Below are 18,584 nucleotides of genomic sequence, written 5' to 3'. Positions count from 1 at the left end.
GTCTTTACAGAACAACAACCAAAATTAACACCTCTTTTCCATTGCTCACTATGTTTTAAGGTGTTGTATATCTATCAACACAATTAATTTTAAACTGATTTACTTGTCCCTCAGAGAGAATAATTGGGCAACTGAGAAAACTAGTGTCCTTCACCGAACAGAGAGAAAGCCTTGCAGGATATTGTCTCCATTTAGGAATATTTTAATCTCAATTCTCTGTATTTCTTAACCTCTCTGCAGAAAAAGCTAACGAGAGTTCCAGCTAAGAGCCTGTTTCTTCCTATCTCGATCATTTATCTGAAGTTTTTGACATTGATGCTTGGAAATAAAAACACTGAAAAGCCTGTGCCTTGACTGTGTAACCTACATCTTTAGAGCTCTGGATGAGTGACAAAAACTAACTATCACAGTCTTTATGTTAAAAAGTGATGTATTAGAGGAGGAAGTAGAGCATGGAGGCACTGAAGACAAAAAGATGTTTCTGATTTGGGGTGTTACACACTTTTGGCAATCAGAGCCATGCTACAGGCCTCTTGTAAGCTCTGAAGATTCACAGGTGGAGCACAAGTCCCTGGAGATGCCCAGGCAGTTTATGGTAGGTGACCCAAAACTCAGAGACCAAACCTGTTCCTCTCCTGTCTCTCTAAAATCACTAATGTGATTTTCTCAGGCTTTTCAGAATGCTGATAGGTGTGTGATTATGTCTGGGTGGAATATTCTTCCTCTTTGCAACTTGGAAATTAGAGGGTAAGAAAGTGTCCTGAAGTCAAAGAGAGCTCTCTGCAGCAACATTGTCAGCCAAACTCCTGATGCAGCACGTTGCAGGAGACATGTCCCTGGCTGAGTGTGAGGAAGAGCTAGGGATTAACAAGGCAACCACATTCCACTGTAGGGAAAGTGGGACAGCCTTCAGCAGCATGATTGGCAAAAGCATGAAACCCCAAACAACAGTGGCTTGACAAGTATGTCTTCAGCCTCCATATATCTCCTGACTCCTAAACTCTTTAAGATTTCTCCGTCAGCTCCATGCAGTGCACAACCCTGTCTCTAGCAGGACCATTTGTGCACACATATATTACTTTTTTCCTGCCTACAATGTGAACAAATATGGCCTTTATGTCAGAAATAATCTATTTTCAAAATAGGAAGAAAAGTTCCAAATTTTGTACTGCCAGGTTCAATTTGAAGTGTGTGGAAGGAGCTGTGTAGCTGTAAAAACAATTTCCTCCTAGACATCACGTCAAAAAACTGGACAGGACTCCACCATCATTTCAATTCTCAGTGAGGGATGATCATTCATCGGGAAATGATCATTAGCTCAAGCCAGCTCCCAAGGAGTGATCCAGCAGACAACACTCCTGTAGCAATTTCCTAACATATCCAATCCCCTGTAATTTAATTTCTTTGTTAAATCCTTTAGATTTGGCCACAAAACCAAGGTCATTTTGTCAAACTATGAAAAAGGTTTTGTTGTTGTAATTAACTTTTACAGCTAGTGTAAAGCAACTTGACACAAAATCCATTAAAGTAAGATTAATGAGGGATGGCAGCAAAGACTGAAAAAAGGCCTGGGTGAATGACTGGTTTTAACTGATCTGTCAGCGTAGCACAGCAACATAAAATGCAGTAAGGCATCTGTAAGCAGAAGCAAAACCCCTCAGCACAACCTTAGGTATTCAGTGTGATAGCATCAGTTGTGACAACCTCGTTCAGTAGTCATGTGAACATAATATGTGATTCCAACTTAATTTAGCTTCAGTCAGCATAAGGTATTAATAGGATTTGTATACAACTGAAATAATGTACTAGTTTATTGATGGTGTGAAACTTAGTTCTGCTCATTAAAAAGAAGAAAAAAAGAGAAAGTACTTGATAGCACAGGTGTGATGAAAACCATGGGTTTGCTTGAAATAGAAGAGTCTTGCAACATTACCTTTTGCACTGCTCTGTTTGCAGGTTGTTCTCCTTATACTCTGTTTAACTGGTATGTACTTTTATTCTGTACAAGCAAATCCTCCTTTTTTTTTTTCGTTGACAACATTTCAGAAATATTTGATGAAATTACCATGACTTTTAAGAATGGAAACCTTCTTGGAATAACGTTGTATCAGACTCAAAATTTTAGCATTTTTTAAAAGCAGTGAGGAAGGAATAAGCAGCACATGTGCTTGTGATGATACAGTGAGAGGAATTAGCAGAAAGTTTAGCAGAAGTATTTAAAAAGTAATAAAAGAATGAAATGCAGTAAAAAAATACAGGTCCTATAATAAATGGGAAACCATGGAACATTTTTTTAAAGAATGCTTTCTACTGACAGGTCTGACAAAAAAAAAATAAAGCTGAAAGTATGTCAAATATGGAGTGGAACTGAGTATTAATAATGACAACCCATTTACACAATCTTATGAAAAAAGCTGATGACTCACTAGTCCATGTAAAATTTCTCATAGGAAGGTTTTGCACCTTTCCCTCTCATGGAGCTTTTTCTACCTTTAAGTGGAAGTTCCTTTAGAGAAAGAGGAGAATAGGAAACAGAGACCGAAGGGGTGGGTAAGTGAAGAGAGCTGTGCCCCATGACTGTCAGATTTTACAGTGTGTCAAATGTTATCATGGAGCTCAGGAAATATGATTAATCTCACTGACATCAGTGGAACGCTTTTAACTATTTATAAGGGTATTGAACTTTGCTCAAACAGCAGTAAAAGAATCAATAAACACCAATCATCAGATGTATGGCCATATTCACAGATAATGTATTATCACTGAATGCTTTCAAATATTTCATAAGAACTGTGGAGTGAATGGGAAAAATATGTAATCCAGTCTTTAAAATAACTTCTGTTTTTCTGAATGATCATCTGTAAAAAAAGCGCTGTCTCTGAAAGGTTATCTGGTTTCTTCTTATACCAACTCATCTAATAAAATATTCCTACAAATCTTGCTGCACTTACCTGAACAGAAATCTTTACAAACGGGAAATGAAATTTTTATATATAAACATATGTTAAAAATACTCCTTTCCATAATCCAGGAATTTAACAAATACAGAGGCCAGACTATCACTTCAAAAGGTAAATCAGAAAGGGAACTATTTTGTCTTCATTTGCTTACTATGCTTGTGGCAGCCCTAAGTGCTCAGAAATATCAAATTCTGCTGGATGGTGGTCTCAAAGATTTACAGTTTAACCCTTGCCTTTGAAAGAGGTAATTTTCCCTGATAACGCTACAAAACATCTCACCTTCGCAATATGTGAAACATTCAGCCTCTAGCCACCTGATCTGAGAACAGAGGGCGAAAGAACTAAAAAAGGCATATCAGGTGGCAGTTCAATTTTGGTGGGTTACTCTCAGCAGTCTTTTGGATATGGCGACTTTCAGACAACACTGCTGCTTTTGAGACAGAAACTGAGATTTGTAAAAGCAATGTTACCACATTTCAGTAATATAGTCATTTATCTGTACAGTCACATCATCTGAGGCATTCACTGCTTCTGACTATCCTCTATGAGCTGGTGAATACCTGTATACTCTGACATATCTTAAATGTTACCATAAACTTTACTATGTCTTTTCTACTGTATGGTATGTAAAAGCACCTAGCTACATGTTTAGAAAATCAAATCTAACAGCCGGCTATTCAACAAAGATAGATTTATATAAGTCCATGGAATCCAATAGAATAGCAAGGGGTGGGATACTTTTGACACCGCTTTGAAACCTAAAAGCTAGGCATTGAAGTCTGAGATAAGTGATATAGGGTGCTTCAAAGATCGAGGGGAAAAAGAAGTACCACTTTGGCAATGAAGCAAAATAGGAAGTTCAGGATCTATTGCAGACAAAACTTAAAGGCATCAAATGAGGAACCATTTGTCAAGCTTTTTTGGTGTGTCTGTGATCTGTCCATCATATCTGATAACTGCAATTCTGCAAATAGGATATTTGGGCCTTCTTTGTTTTTTTTCTCTGTTATTTAGTCAAACATGCTACCGTTACAAGTGAAAAATAAGTATCCATTTGTCTCTCCCATTTGTCCTTTTCTCTTCTTGTCCTCTCTTCCTTACACCACAGTCATGAATAAGGCTCTCTGGGCTAAATGATTCTGGTGGTGACATCTGTTTCGCCCTTTTGTTTTGCAGGTGTTGCCTGGTGGAACCTGAGGAGGAACCCAGTGAAGTTGCTCAACTGGGACTGGAACAGTAACTATCCTGGAAACACAGGTGTGCAGAACTAAATGAAGAAAAATCACTAAAATCTTTTGCATCAATTAAAACCCTGCAAAGGATGAAAACCAATCTGCTAGGAAATTACAGGTCATATTAAATATACAGGTTTTTAACTAGGTGTTTTCTCTCCTCCTCTGTTGAAAGGCTACAGAAATACTAAGATGACCTACAGCACAAAAAGGTCTTCAAGATTTAAGATTTGATATATCATAGTATTTCAGAAATAATGAAACTATAAAACCTGCAAGGAATTAACAAATCTGAATTTAACTAGAACAGATGCTTTATCTACACTTCTTGATCTTACATGCTCTGTATGCCTACCTAGTCACAAAGTATTGCTTTAGGCCCAATCCTGCTCTAGTAAAGTCAACAGCCATAACTCTGCTAAATACAGAAGTCCAAATATATCCTTGAGAATGGAGCTTAATATTAGCTTTGCAATTCTTTGCTAGTGTGACTTTTGAATTGGGCTGTTGAACTACCTGAATGTTATCAGTGTTTTAAATATATTGGTGTTTCTACTTTGTTGTAAAAATAGGCTTTTAACACAAGACAGTATTTAGCAACCTAGTACCAGCCATCAGTTTGATATCAGCCGTGACATTATTTAATTTTCGGAATCACAGAGGTTAAAGCTCACTGAACTATAAACAGTTGGAAACATGGAGTGTAATCCCAAGACACAGCTCTGCACAAGCTGTAATTTAAATCATATTGCATGCTAAGCTGAAAAGGCAGTGCAGGTCCCAGAGGGCATGAATAAATCTGCAGTCACTGATTTGCCACACACATTTGTGTTGGGATTCTGTAACTGTGCAAATGTGATGTCTTCCTTTAGTGCAGAGGACCTGTCATCTACTGAGATTTGTAATTAAATAACCCAAAGAACAAAAGCAATTACTTAACCTTACAAGCATTCAGACTGGAATTTACACAATTTCATCAACAAAGAGAAGGGGAAGTTACGGAAACAGAGAGAAAGGGAGGCATTGAGTCTGCAACTTAATTCAGCTGTGTCTAGTGCTAGCTGAGATTTTAATGTATAGTCCAGGTATTCACATACCTGGCTTACTTTGAACTAACAACTCTGTCATCGCAAACTCTGCTCTGAAGTGGATGTTTCTCCATCTAAGGAGCCAATTATGTTTCCAGCTGGCTACATGCCACATCAGGTGCCGGCTTTGAGCAATCAGTTGTGTTAATTGCAAGCAACACTGAATGCCTTTTGGGACAAGCAATTCACGGTTCAGGAATGTTAGTGTAAAGGGGGTTAGGTTCAGCCCCATTACCAAGAACAAATCACAAAGTTTGCGTAGTTTGCAGACTAACAGTTGTAATTCTATGGAATGGGGGAACAGAGGTAGGAACAGGCTAAGGGGCTGTATCTTCACATCATTATCTGCTGGGTGTGCTGAACATCTCAGTTACTTGACGGGGTGGTGGCTATGTGATGCTGGAGCCCTTCATATTTCAACTGAGCTGCACTGTCCTCCCATTCCCCTGGTTCTGTCGTATTATGAACCAAGACAACAGGACGAAGACATTGGCTCAAGAGAAGACTATATCAACTGCCCATGAACATGGTCTCCTCCACATTTGTTGGAATTTTCTTTCTTTCTATTGTCATACTGGGAAGATAGTAATTTAAAAAATGCATAGCGATTGTTTGATGTGAAGAAAATATTATAAGGGCAGAAATAACAGTGAATGCCATAAATTGAAGGGCAGATTTATATTTAAAAAAATTGAAGAAATAAAGCATATTAATGAAATGAGCTGAGCGCTGCAGTGAGTAGAAATCAGTAGATCTTTCTTGGCTGCACTAAGGATATTATCATTTATATCAGCTAAAGATCTGACCTGTGGTATTTTTTGGTATCTAACTTTCGTCTCACTACCTGAATAACTAGTTTTAGCTAGTCTACCTATTTGCAAGGTTGATTTCTAATAGGTTTGCCCCTGAGTCACGGCACCAGCACTATTTAAAAGAAGAAACCTGCCCAAATGTTGGAAGTGATGAATGGGAGCCTTGGATTGAATAATTAGAGATAAAGGGAGTTAGTGTGTGGTGGGGTCGGGGAGGACTGGTACAAACCTCAAAGTCTGCAGGTGCTTAGAAACAGCATGGAGGCTCAGGAAGTGTCTCTAATACCCTTTAGAGGCTCAATCTCTGGTGTCCCACATGACTGTACAAAGAAAACTTCTTAAAACAAAGCCATCTGATTTCTCCCTTTAACACAGGCTAAAACATTGCCAAACGCTTTTGCGTCTGAACTGTGAATTTCATTAAATTCAATGCAACTTGCTCAGCAGTCTCTGTTTTCGTGTGGCTGAAACCTCTAATTCTCCCCCACCACCCTGCGGCCAGCGTGCTCTAGTCACATCACACTTAACCTTTGCCTTGGCTTCTCAAAAAAGAATTTGTTTCACTCTATTCACAGCTTCAACAGTTTGGCAAACTGCACTTGAGTGCTGCGCTGGGCCTTTATATTGAACACACTAATCTGATTGTTTTTCCACTCTACAAACTTTGGGTCAACAATCAAGCTGCTGCCAGAAACTAATTAATTTGCAAACAGGCCCCATTTTCACAGGGGGAGAGCTTTTGAAACCTGTGTCAGCAGAGCTGGTCACACCATGGTGACATGCATTGTCATGGCATCCACTTTTCTGGGTAATTCTCCTCACTAATTTTTCACCACACACATGAACTCAAATTACCCAGTCAACAGTAAATCTCTATTGAATGCCCACCAAACTCTGAACGTGGTGGCCTGAGAAGAGGAAATTGGTATTGACAGGGTCAACACTCATTAAATTGATGGTTAGAGCAGAAGAGGAAAAAAAAAAACAACACAAGAACATAAAAAAAAATTTCAGATGTATGTCATATCCCAGAGAAGGGGCCCGTATCAGACCCATTCCAGCTTTGTTTAAATCGATTTTTATTCTGCAGAATAATTCCCTACAAGCAGATTTCTGCTTAACTTTTGAAAAGCTGGTTCGTTACTTTTGCGAACAGGAACGAAGACATAATTTGGTAGCTAAAAGTCAGTGTTTTCCAAGAGTCAGAGCTGGGATGAGCCCTTGTAGAGATCTCAGAGATCATGGAAACCGACTTGAATTTGCAAGTCCTGTAACACATAGGCTTTGGTTTTGGCATCCGGCCACCTAATACGAACTTTCTTTTTCCTTAAGCTGATTTGGATCTTTGTAAAAATAATAATTACAAAGAAACCCATGTTGTGTAATTTAAAATGGAGCCTACACCAAAAGCAAAGCAAAGTGCAGCCTTGGAACCTGAACACTACACCTGTCCTGGACAAATTACCTTTTTTTTCCTATTGAAGTTCTTTTCCAGGGCAAGAGGAGAGGAACACTATGAACAGATGCATGTGGGTGATGTGTTTATATTTATACATATATGTATAGATATGTACGGTCCTTTTAATCACCTATTACCTGAAAATAGTACACAAAGCTTTCTAGTAGTGATTATTGCCACAGCTACCACTGCTTGAGCTACATACTGTTTGAAACCTTATGTAAACAGACCATTACTTTAAAAGCTGTCTGTTGCCAACTCTACAAGTTATCCACTGAAATAAATACAAGCAAAGAAACAATCCTTCTTAGTTAAAAAAAAAAAAAAACACCAAATTTTTGAGAGAACAGAGCATATCGGTGGGACTACTGGTCATCAGACAGTTGCTGCTGTTTATTATTCAGTATGAGAAGGGTACAGAGCTGGAGACATGCAAGACCAAGAATGTGACTCCTGGAGTGTACTCATGCAGCTGGGTCTTTACACAGCTCCTGTGGCTGGAGGTGGCAGATGAGATTCAGATTTGTTCATCTAAAGCTATGTCTATAAAAAGCAACTCAGCCAGGTGCACGAATTTATCCACATCTAGCATCTTGCCAGAGCTTGTTCTGGTTCATTCATCCAATTTCCTCCCCAGAAAAGTCACAGCACAGGTGATGGGAAGGGCTGCACTCTCAGGTCCCTCCCGAACCAGGATTTACTGGGGCATTGACCTGATATCATATTCACCACTGACATAAACCCCCTAAAATTTAGTAATTGTAAGGTACATCACCAATAGATCAATTCAGTGTATATAAGTGAGTGTAGATCCCCAAGCTGGCAATCACTTCCAAGACTCTGTGCAGAGAGAGACTATGCACTGATCTTTTCGGGACTAGGGTCATATTCCACAGTGCTTGTTTTGAGAGCTAGGAACTTCTTTCCTAAAACTGTACAACAAGCAGCAGACAAACTCTGGTCTCCAGTGGAAAGAATGCACAAAGCACTCTAAGCTCCACCATTATTTTTTATTTTATATGCTCTATAAAGAGAGTCACAGTATGAACTGCAACAAAGCATGGCTTCTAATCTACACTCCCAGCTATTATTTTTTGGTGTGGATTATATGGCTGACCAAGATAAAACCCATAAATGAACCCACGGTTAACCATGTAATAGGCACATATCCTAAGTCAGGTGTTCCTGGACTAATTTGTATCCTAACTTCTCCAAGCATATTGTGGCTATAGTTCAGACCAATATATTTACTGATGCAAATGTTTTTGCCCCAGGTCATATTCTCTAGAGTGTCAGGAAGTCCTCAAAATGTGCTGTCAAACCAGGGGAATGTCCTCTTCTGCTTCATCTTTCCTACCCGCTTTTTCCACTCCAGCCTCAAAACTTATCCTTTGGCTACTTTTACCAGTTTTTCATATCTAACCACAACAAAATCTCATCCACAGCACTGAAATTTAGTGAGGAAAATGACCTAAGCCTACACTATGGCCAGAGAGAGAGGGAGGATCTCTTTCCTAGAAGGATTTAAAATAATTTCATTCAGTCCACTTGATGGGAGATTATAATTTTTCTGGTTGTCTTTACCTACCATCTTCATGATCTTTCTCATATCCGGAGGAACTGTAAAGTACATTCACTAATTCACTACTTTCTGAATCAAATACTTCTCTTACTTTGGATAAAGATACAAGGAGCAGTTATCAGACAGGGTGAGTCAACTGGTTCAAATACATGAGTATCTTCTGATCAAGTTTTCAGCTAGACCTATGGCTTCCTGAGTTGTAACCATTTCAGGTTAGTGGCAGTATAAACATCAAGTAATGACACTAAGAAAGAAGTGATTGTTTTGTGATTTCAGAAATTCTACATTTCTTCCATGGGAAAAAGAAGGGTTGTAATAAAAAAGTGTAAAGAAAAGACTTCTTAGATTGCAATGAGAAAAATAATTTAAAATTCATATTCAGTCTCTCAAATGAGGATCTACAGGCTTAAGGGAGGAAAAAAACCCTGTAAATTGAGGTTTGTATGCCATTCTGTTCACATTATTATGCCACCGTCACCATAGTTTCTGAGTACTTCCTAGCACTGTGTTAGGTGACATTAGCATTTGTCACACATGGAATTTATCACTGTGAAATTATTTATTACTATTCTTAGCAATGAAGATAATGGGAATGGGGGTGGGAGGGTGTATAGAGTGAGAAATGAGACTTGCATATATGGGCATGTTTTGTTCCTTCAAGGGTTGGAGTTGTTCATGCCTGTATAAGCAGCAGCGAGAAAGTGCAGAATTTGGTCCAAACTACACTACAGCCTGTGTGATAGGAGTTATTAGATGACTAATTTTGTTCAAATATAGAAATGCATGTTTTAAATGCAAAAGATCCTTGTGGGGGGAAAAAAACCCAACCAACAAAAAACAACATCAAAAGAACAACAACAACAAAACAAACACAAACAAAAAGTCCCCTCAGTGTTTTCACTAGTAAGGTTATTTAAATATGCCCTTGTAAACTTATGGGAATGCAGACCTGGGAGAGACTTCTTGGTCTACTCACTGCAGTCCCTTGCAATGTCAGGCAAGTGTGCTATATGACAACACAATAATGTTATCTAAGTTCCTCTTAAAACCAGCTAGGCTGCTTCACTTCTTTTGGGCAGCTTTTTCTAATTCCATTCCCCTTATGGTTTAAGACTTCTAATTTGAAGACTAAATACATTCACATGCAGTTCATACCCTGTTGTTTGGGGTTTTTTTAATGTCCTTTATTTAAATAGCTCTTTGCTTGCTAGAGATTTATTGTAACATCCATCACCTTCTTTCTCCAAGAATATCTCAGGTGTGCTTTATGAAATAACCCCCAGGTACCAGGATGGTTGGGTCCTGTCTGTGCTGGTAGGTCAGCCATTTTCCACATCTGCTTACCTTTGGTGGCATGTATTTTAGTGCCTTCTGTATATCTGGATTGGGAATGTGTAGGAGGTGAGCTGGAAAGTGGGAAACTAGGAAGGCATTTGGTGACAAGGGAGCAGCACAGAAGAGGGGGCATCAGTGGGTATGTATAGGTAGGAAAAGGGTTTGGTGTGGGTGACTGGAGACAAATTACAGGTTCAAGGATGCAGCAAATGAACACATCCAAGTTTCAGCAATAGTAATTGCAAGAGAACAAATATTCATTTCTAAACACTTTGGCACATTTAATACATTTTATTAGAGAGGCAAAACCCTATAAAGTAGCTGCAATCTTGTCTTTCTCTTGCCATATATTCCTCTATATATTCCTCCACAATACTTATATATTCAAAATTATGTGTGTTTGTTGCCAGTGCTGGGACATCCTACAAACTGCCATAAGCAGAAACAACATAAAGCAATGTCTAAAATTCTGTATGAATGCCAGGAGAGTATCAAGTCCATGCTTCCTGCCTTGGAGCCTGTGAAATTTAAGAGGGCATTTTCTTTTATTGAACAGTCGCTCTGCTTCTATAATTCTCAGCTGTTTATGTAACCGTAAAGTAAACATTACCAGGGACAATAACCCCAGCAGCCTAAGCACAGCTACTACCCCACTTTAAAAATTAAGCCATGGAAAGTATGCTACAATAATATCACAGAACCGGTTTAAACCCATAAAAAGCAAGGATATTCCAAGCCAAGGCTGGAAATCCAGACTGAGAGTCTCTATTAACGCCAGGTCTAGTAAGAAGGTGAGCGAGGCCGGTATTCCCTTACTTTTCTGGGGTGCAAACCAGATTCATACTACTATCTTAATGCAGCTTTTGTGATTTCATTTCCTTTCAAATCTTCTGCAGCCCAACTCTGTTTTGGTTTTAAAATAAATATTTATGGTTATTTATTTTACAAAATGTTAACAATTTAAGGCCAGATCCCCGTGCTCAAGCCAGGGAAGATGAGAGCAGCTCCGACCTTTCCTTCCACTCCCCTAATCTTTAGCTTGAAAACTGCCTTCAGTACATTGTTTTTGCACTGCATTTGCCTTGGTACACTGCACTGCCATTTCTGCCTCCTTGCCTCCAGCCGTGCCTCAGCCCTTGCACGAACGCTGCCGCGGACGACGTACAGCAACCGCTGCGAGTCGTTCACCAGGGAACTGCTGGCACCAGGGGAAGCTGCTCCAACCTGCTCAGGCCTTCTACTCATGTTTTTTTATTGCTGAAACAGTTCATAGAAGCAGGACTTAATCTATGCTTTCTTGAAGTAACACTAACTTCTGATGGCTCTGAACTACAAGAGGCAATGGCATATTTAGAGGAAAACATGGGGTTTGCCTATAGGCAAGACTCTGTAAGATGTATGTGTAACATCAAAGCCATTGCTCCTTACCGTGAAGCTGGACAGGAGATGATTTTTCAATTTCAAGATTTTTTTTTCTGAGAGTTCAAAACTAGTCTTGACCCTCATTGGGACCAGCTAAGACTGTCAAAGCTTTCGGAGCAGAGAAACTCCATGCACTTTGCAGAGGAGCCAATAATGTCCAGGGTGAGCGTGCACACGGCTTATAACAAAGTACAGGATTCAGCCTGGGGCACTGAACTGCGGCTTTTCATGTCCGATATGACTTCCCTGAACACCAACTTACTTCACTGTGTTTTTGCAAATGCCTCCATGTCACATCTGGTCAACTCTGCATCAATAATTAAATACACAATGCTACAGTGACTGATGTATGGTTCCCTACCTTCTAGATGAATGGCCTGACTACATGGCTATAGAATCAGTCTCCCTTGCTTTATTTGGCTTGGTGACTGTTTAATTATTTATACAAAATGAAATGTCTTTAGAAACCTGTGAGTTGTTAATAGCTTTAAAAGACTTTAACAGTCTTTAAGAGCTGCTGGTCAGCACCTTCCCTTGGGCCGGGCACAGTTCAAAGTCCTTTTAGCAGCAACTTTTAACTTCTTTATGAAAGGTGGAGCATCTCCAAAAAGTGGCTCTGTGATCTCTGTAGGAACTCTGTGTTCATACTTAAAACCAAAAAAACTTAAGCGCTCTGTGCAATGTTGTCCTACTTTTACACCAGTTCAGGATGATATTTAAATTCTGGGAAAAGTTCGCAAGCTCTTTATGTCTTCTCTCCATTTTTGGTACCAAACAACTGTGTTTCCTGCACCCTGTTAGCTCTGACCTTAGCCTTAGTATGGGAAAAGCAGCTTCAAGTTCCTGCTCTGAACAAAGTAAACACTAGCAAGGACTTATGACTAGATGTCTCGCCATCTAGCTATTAAACTCCATGGGGATGAGAATTTCTCTTTGTAACTTTGATCAACACTGCTGTTCTTACCCAGCTTTCAGTATATGTCCATTAGAAAGTGGTTTTTAACCTGAGGCTAAGCACACTGTAAAAAGAAACTAGAAAAGCAAACCCACCACTACATAGTAATCCATGTCTTTACAAAAAATTGTATAAAGCTCTGCAAACTTAAGGTTCAAAATTAGTTTATACTGATCTTTAAGTAGAGTACACCTCAACCTTCAATGAGCTTGTTCCATTACAAGTATGTCTTTTATAGCTAAAATATACTTTAAATACATGCAAACACAAAACTTCTTTTATAATTATAAAGACAAATGACCAAAAAAAAAAAAATCAAAGGACTGGCATACTTGCAGAGTTTCAAACCCCAACAATTGTAATTTCTGTATTTCCCTGTTAGATGCTGAAATTAGGTGTACTGTGTGGAAAGGCTGCCAGGACCTTATCACTGGGCAATTAACAATAAAGTCTTAGAGCCTTTAATAGGAGCATTGTAGTGCAGTTTTTAAGCCAACCTTTCCGTATGAGGAATGTAAACTTATTAAGTTGCAATGGAGAGAGAGATTTCAAAAATGTACTTAAGGATAATTCTCTATTAAATTATAGACAGTTATGAGAATCATTTCTAAATGCCTCAGTTTGATTCTTCCCTTTTTTAAATTAGCTTGAAACTTTCTGTACAGGAATATATATCTACACTTAGATTTGAAAATCCTCTTCACCCTATGCTACAGTAAATACTACCTTTCTACTTTTTTGCTCATTTTGGACGATACGTAAACTCTAGAGAGCTTGAGGTTCGTCAGCTCTTTATGTGCAACTGTCTTCTCCTCCCCATCTTGAGCACAAAGCAGTTGTGGTTTCTGCACCCTGTCAGATGTAACCTTGGTGCTAATTTGGGAAAAGCAGTTCTCACATTTAGTGCTGAAAGACTGATAACCGAATCCACAAAGGAATGACACATTTTCGGCGATGAAGTACAGGGGATATGGACAATGGCTGTGCTTTCCCACTGCATAAATCCTCCTGACTCAGCTGTCATTGTGCAAATCTACTGCACAAAAACAGATTTTGTCTGCATGAGTGGATTTTATCTCATCATGACTATCACAACAAAAGTGGGTGTTGTGTTATCTTTAACATATTATTACTCTACCAGGTAGCAAGATTGATGGATATGTCTGCAACCCTTGTGCTTTACTGTCTCCTAAAGTCCAGAAATCTTGTCTATTATTATAATAAAATAAACCAATGAACAATATTTCTGGGTTACTGGGCAAGCACAGACTGTAGAATTGATATGTGGTAGACCCAAATCTGTCCTCACAGTAGTCCACATGAATTATGAAAAAAATATATTTAACAGGACAAAAATCAGACTCATACATTTATCTGGTACATATATCCAATGCATATATCATATATATAGAGTTGTTTATCCAGTCCGCAATAGCACTTTGTGGTTTTAATTTTGAGTCAGGGATTGGTTTTGTCATGGATTATGTATACAGCTAATATGATAACCAGTATGATACTAGAAGTTCCTGACTGTAGCTAATAAGAAACTGTGTTGTTAAAACATAGTCTGCTCTTACACATTAAAAATTTGCATGAACATTTTGCACTAAATTACAAAACCACATAAGAAAACTTGGACCTCAGCACAGACATAAATAATGTGGATAGGAGTGAAAAATATCTGAGAACAAAATACTTTGTGAATTCAAAAACAGGAGTGCAGATGCAAGCAGTGTGTACAGCAAAAGTGGGTAGTCAACTCTTCAAAAATTAAAATATAAATTAACTCAGAGTAACTACAGTTAGTATTACTGGCTCACTTAAATCAACTGTCAGCTTTTTTAAATGATGAATTCTCATTTCTAAAATGCTCATATCCTTGTATAGCTAAAGCCAAGTGTAATTCTCTTTAAGTTATTGGAATTTTGACTTCTGTGGAACTTGGATAGAGTACTCAGATGCATTTTAAAGCATTTTGGTACATGAAGCCAAAACCATATTTTCTCTGAAACTGTTCCCCTTCCCCCATGCATGCAAACACCCAACTACAGCCCTGATTAGTAATATCCATACAATAAGGTAAGCTATTGTGCCTTGTTAAACAATGAAATATTTTGAAACCTAATAGTTTGGAATACCAAGGACCCTTTTCACTTTTTCCAAACTATTGACAACTCTGGCCTGCTCAGGAAGCTCTGTTCATTCACTTTCTGCTGGACTTTGGTGGCCAGAGTGCCTTCAATCCAGCCAAAAATTAAAGCCTGTACAAGGCACAGTCCTGTAGCTACTTTGTGTTGACGTGTGGCTGATGCCTCCACAAGCCTCGAGCTTCTGTCCAACTTGCACCCTACAGCAATCTGCTCCTGTGGCATGACTGTGTTAGCTGTAGTGTCTGTATATGTTTTAAATTTAATCACACTCCACAAATCTCAATGTAATTAAAAAAAAAATGTTTCTTTATAAATCACTTTTGATTAGTTTAACTGGTTTAAGACAAAATTCTGGTCCAAATAAAAGAGGGGTCTGTATGTCACAGATGTTGTTGGAACGAGGCTGTGTGCTAGTCTTTAATGGCTAGATGAATGTAACCAGATAAATGTACATTTTACATACCATTTAGCCACCGGGAGTCATGCTGCTCTGTTCTGATTGGATGATGATGCCCCAAAGTTCGGAAAATGGCAAAGTCCCTGCCCATGAAGTCTGCTGCTGTGCCAGAGTACAGTTCTCCATCTGTGGGAGGACATAATTGTAAGCAACATTTCTCAATTTTCCAGTCATGGTAAGTCGGAGAAAGCTGTCAGTCCTATGTCTATATTACACTAATAGAGATAATGAGAACATTACAAAGCAATAAACAATATGCAATGTATTGTCATAGAAAATACATGATTAGACCCACTTTCTCACTGCAGAGTTTAACTGTAACCTCTCTCAAATGAGCTTATCTCCTAACTGCTAGTGCAGACACTTTTCAAAAATAAGTTTGGATGTACACCTATCCCTGGCAGGCGGTAGTTTGCAGCCCTCAAAAACTTACCTAACTGCAGTTACCCTGTTTTGACCAGGAGTCTGGACTGGAGACCTCCAAAGGTTCCTCCCAACCTACTGGGTTTTTGTGACTGTTTTGGGAATTGGAGAGTACAGCTCATTCACTCTTTGTTCAGAAAGTCCTCAAGTCCCTTCAATTTTTCATATAAAAAAAGTCTTTTGATGTTTTTTGGTCTGTTTGATTTTTTTCTTTTTTTCCTTTTTTTTCCTGAGCAAGCAGATCCTCAGAAAAGAGAAAGATCCTCTTTCTACAGGAATAACAGAACATGCCTTTCTCCTTTGGCCACCTTTGTAACTGTGATACTGGCAAAGGGCAACAGCTGAGGGAGAGAATATATGAGATTATTCCCTGCTACCTTGACCCCATGCATATCACAGTGAACAAGTGAATTAAAAATTGACCTGTGATACTTCAGCCCATAAATGACATACACAGCCTAGCTGGAGACGAAACTCATAATATGCGAGTCCCAGCGTGCCCCTCCTCAGCCAGCTAGAAGTACCATGGAGGAGACAGTAAATTCAGAGGACCAGGTCAAGTTAAATACGTGCCAACTGGTAAAGGGAATATTAATAATAAACACAGAGAGATCAGACCCACAGAAAACAACTAGGGATCAAAGAACAACACGTATCTTTCTGACATTAATGTAGAGCTTGTCCATGAAATTACTCTGAATTCAAATTGCTAAAAAAGCATTTTTTAGGACTGTGCCATTTTACACACGTATGTGAAATGAGATATCCTACACTATACTTTTAATGTGGAATTTAAAATATTATTCCTTCCAACTGCTCTTTTCAAGCTACTCATCCTAAATGGGTCTCCTGTGAAAAAGATAAGTTTGAGGATAAAATAACTCTTTCTTTAAGCTAAGGTAATAAATTTTTCATGGTCATGATGAATTCTACCATATCCTCATTTTAAAACACCCTTTAGGAACAAGTTTATAACGTTCATGGCAATTTTAGGTATTTCCATGGTGGGACAGCCATGTCCAAGCATGCCTACTGGAAATCACTGGCATCTTTTCCCCACAACACTGTCACCGTGAAATTATCAATTGAACCTACAGCGGCTCTGTACCATATGGTAGTCATGAAAGTCAGGAAGGGTGAAAACATGATAGCGGAAAGGCGTGGAATTGAATGAATTCACAGCAGAGATTAGAAGCAAGGAGGCCAGTCGTGCCCAGCAGGAGGTGTAATCAGAAGTGAAACAGAACAGCATATCATTAATTAACGATTTATCATTCCTCTATGTCATTTTTAACTTTTTTTAAAGGGGAAACAATCACTTAATTATAGTGATTATTATGTACAGGGTATGCAGCTGAGATTTTCAAGAACATAAAACCTTTTTGCCTGTGAAAAGGGCTTTGATGCTGTGCTTAACCTTTCTTTAACCTTATCTTCATTTTCTTGTCTTTCAGTCCCTAGTGAGTTCTGATAAATCGAAATAAATCAAAAGGGGAAAGAAAAAAACCAACAAGGCCTATTTTGCTTCCTAGTTATCATCAGATCTAAAGGTCAATCAAGAAAGAAAAAAAATCTATATTTAATACTACATTATTAAAATTAAAACAAATACAGCTCAAAACCTCATTAAATTTATATATTTGCAATATTTAGGATTGTAAGGGGTTTTGGCACATCAGCTTCTAACTCTCAGAGTTAAACATCACTGAAAGTAACATATCTTCCAGGTTTGACTTAATTCAAGCCAAGAGTATTTCATGCTGGTAGGTTCTTGTGGCTGGTACTTTTTGTCAGTGGTGATAGTGTAAAAGTTTTGTCCATAATGGGCTTCAGCATTTTCCAAAGGAGAAAGAATCCGTAGGAAACTAGCTGACCTTTCTTTTCTTTCTACTACAGCTCCTCCAAGTTTCAGTATACCTAGACCAGTGTCTGCAGTTTGAACTGATTTGCTGTAGTCATGCAAATTTTGGTTTCTCCCAGATAGAAATACCAAGGAATACCATTTATTTTTGTAAGGCTTTAGGTGATAATTTTTGTTAAATTCAGGGTGAGCCTCAAGTCATGTCCCAGCTGTGCACATCCTTTGAGTTAGTACTATTCAAAAGCTACAAGAGGATTTTGCCTCCTGTCTAGATAGAAGTACATTTATCTTTATTTCCCTATGCAGACCTTCTTTTGGACTGAAATTTACCCTTTGCTGTCCCAGAAAATTATTCGTTTATGTCATGGATAGTCCTCACTCTGCTATCTCCATTGTCAATAGTTTTAAAAGCAATGCTCATTAACTTTAACAAGAAAATGGAAATGAGCAGTTTGAAAACTGTATTTGGAATTAAAAAAAAATAAAAAAAAGTCACTTTGTATTTCCAGCCCAGCAGCATAAAGCAACGACTGTCCAGAACAAGCTGATGGCTCTCAGTGGTCTGCATAGGAAAAAGCTGTGTGTTTTGGACACAAACCATTTTATTCTAAAGAAGTAACACATTGACATATGAATGCAAACAAAAATACATATACTGACTTTACTAAATAAAGAGTCAACAGTTAAAGCTCATAGTAATCATAGAATCATAGAATGGTTTGGGTTGGAAGGGACTTTAAGGATCATATAGCTCCAACCCCCCTGCCATGGGCAGGGACACCTTCCACTAGAGCAGATTGCTCAAAGTCCCATCCAACCTGAGCTTGAATGTTTCCAGGGATGGGGCA

The 18,584-nt window shown here is 38.6% G+C and overlaps 1 protein-coding gene across 1 annotated transcript in view; it reads right to left on the bottom strand.

The window, feature by feature from the left end:
- SEMA3A (semaphorin 3A) overlaps nucleotides 1-18,584 on the bottom strand; it is a gene marked incomplete at its 3' end in the record, with an annotated part of 168,768 nt that overhangs the window by 44,295 nt on the left and 105,889 nt on the right. Inside the window, exon 6 of the mRNA XM_082008722.1 lies at nucleotides 15,459-15,578. Within this exon, the coding sequence (XP_081864848.1) occupies nucleotides 15,459-15,578 (120 nt within the window). The remainder of the gene's footprint in view (nucleotides 1-15,458; nucleotides 15,579-18,584) is intronic.

This window comes from Phaethon aethereus (assembly GCF_964289735.1).
Source record: "Phaethon aethereus genome assembly, chromosome: 1".
In the NCBI taxonomy this organism is placed as follows: domain Eukaryota; kingdom Metazoa; phylum Chordata; class Aves; order Phaethontiformes; family Phaethontidae; genus Phaethon; species Phaethon aethereus.
Note: the sequence above shows the minus strand (reverse complement) of the source record. Positions and strands in the feature narration are given on the sequence as shown.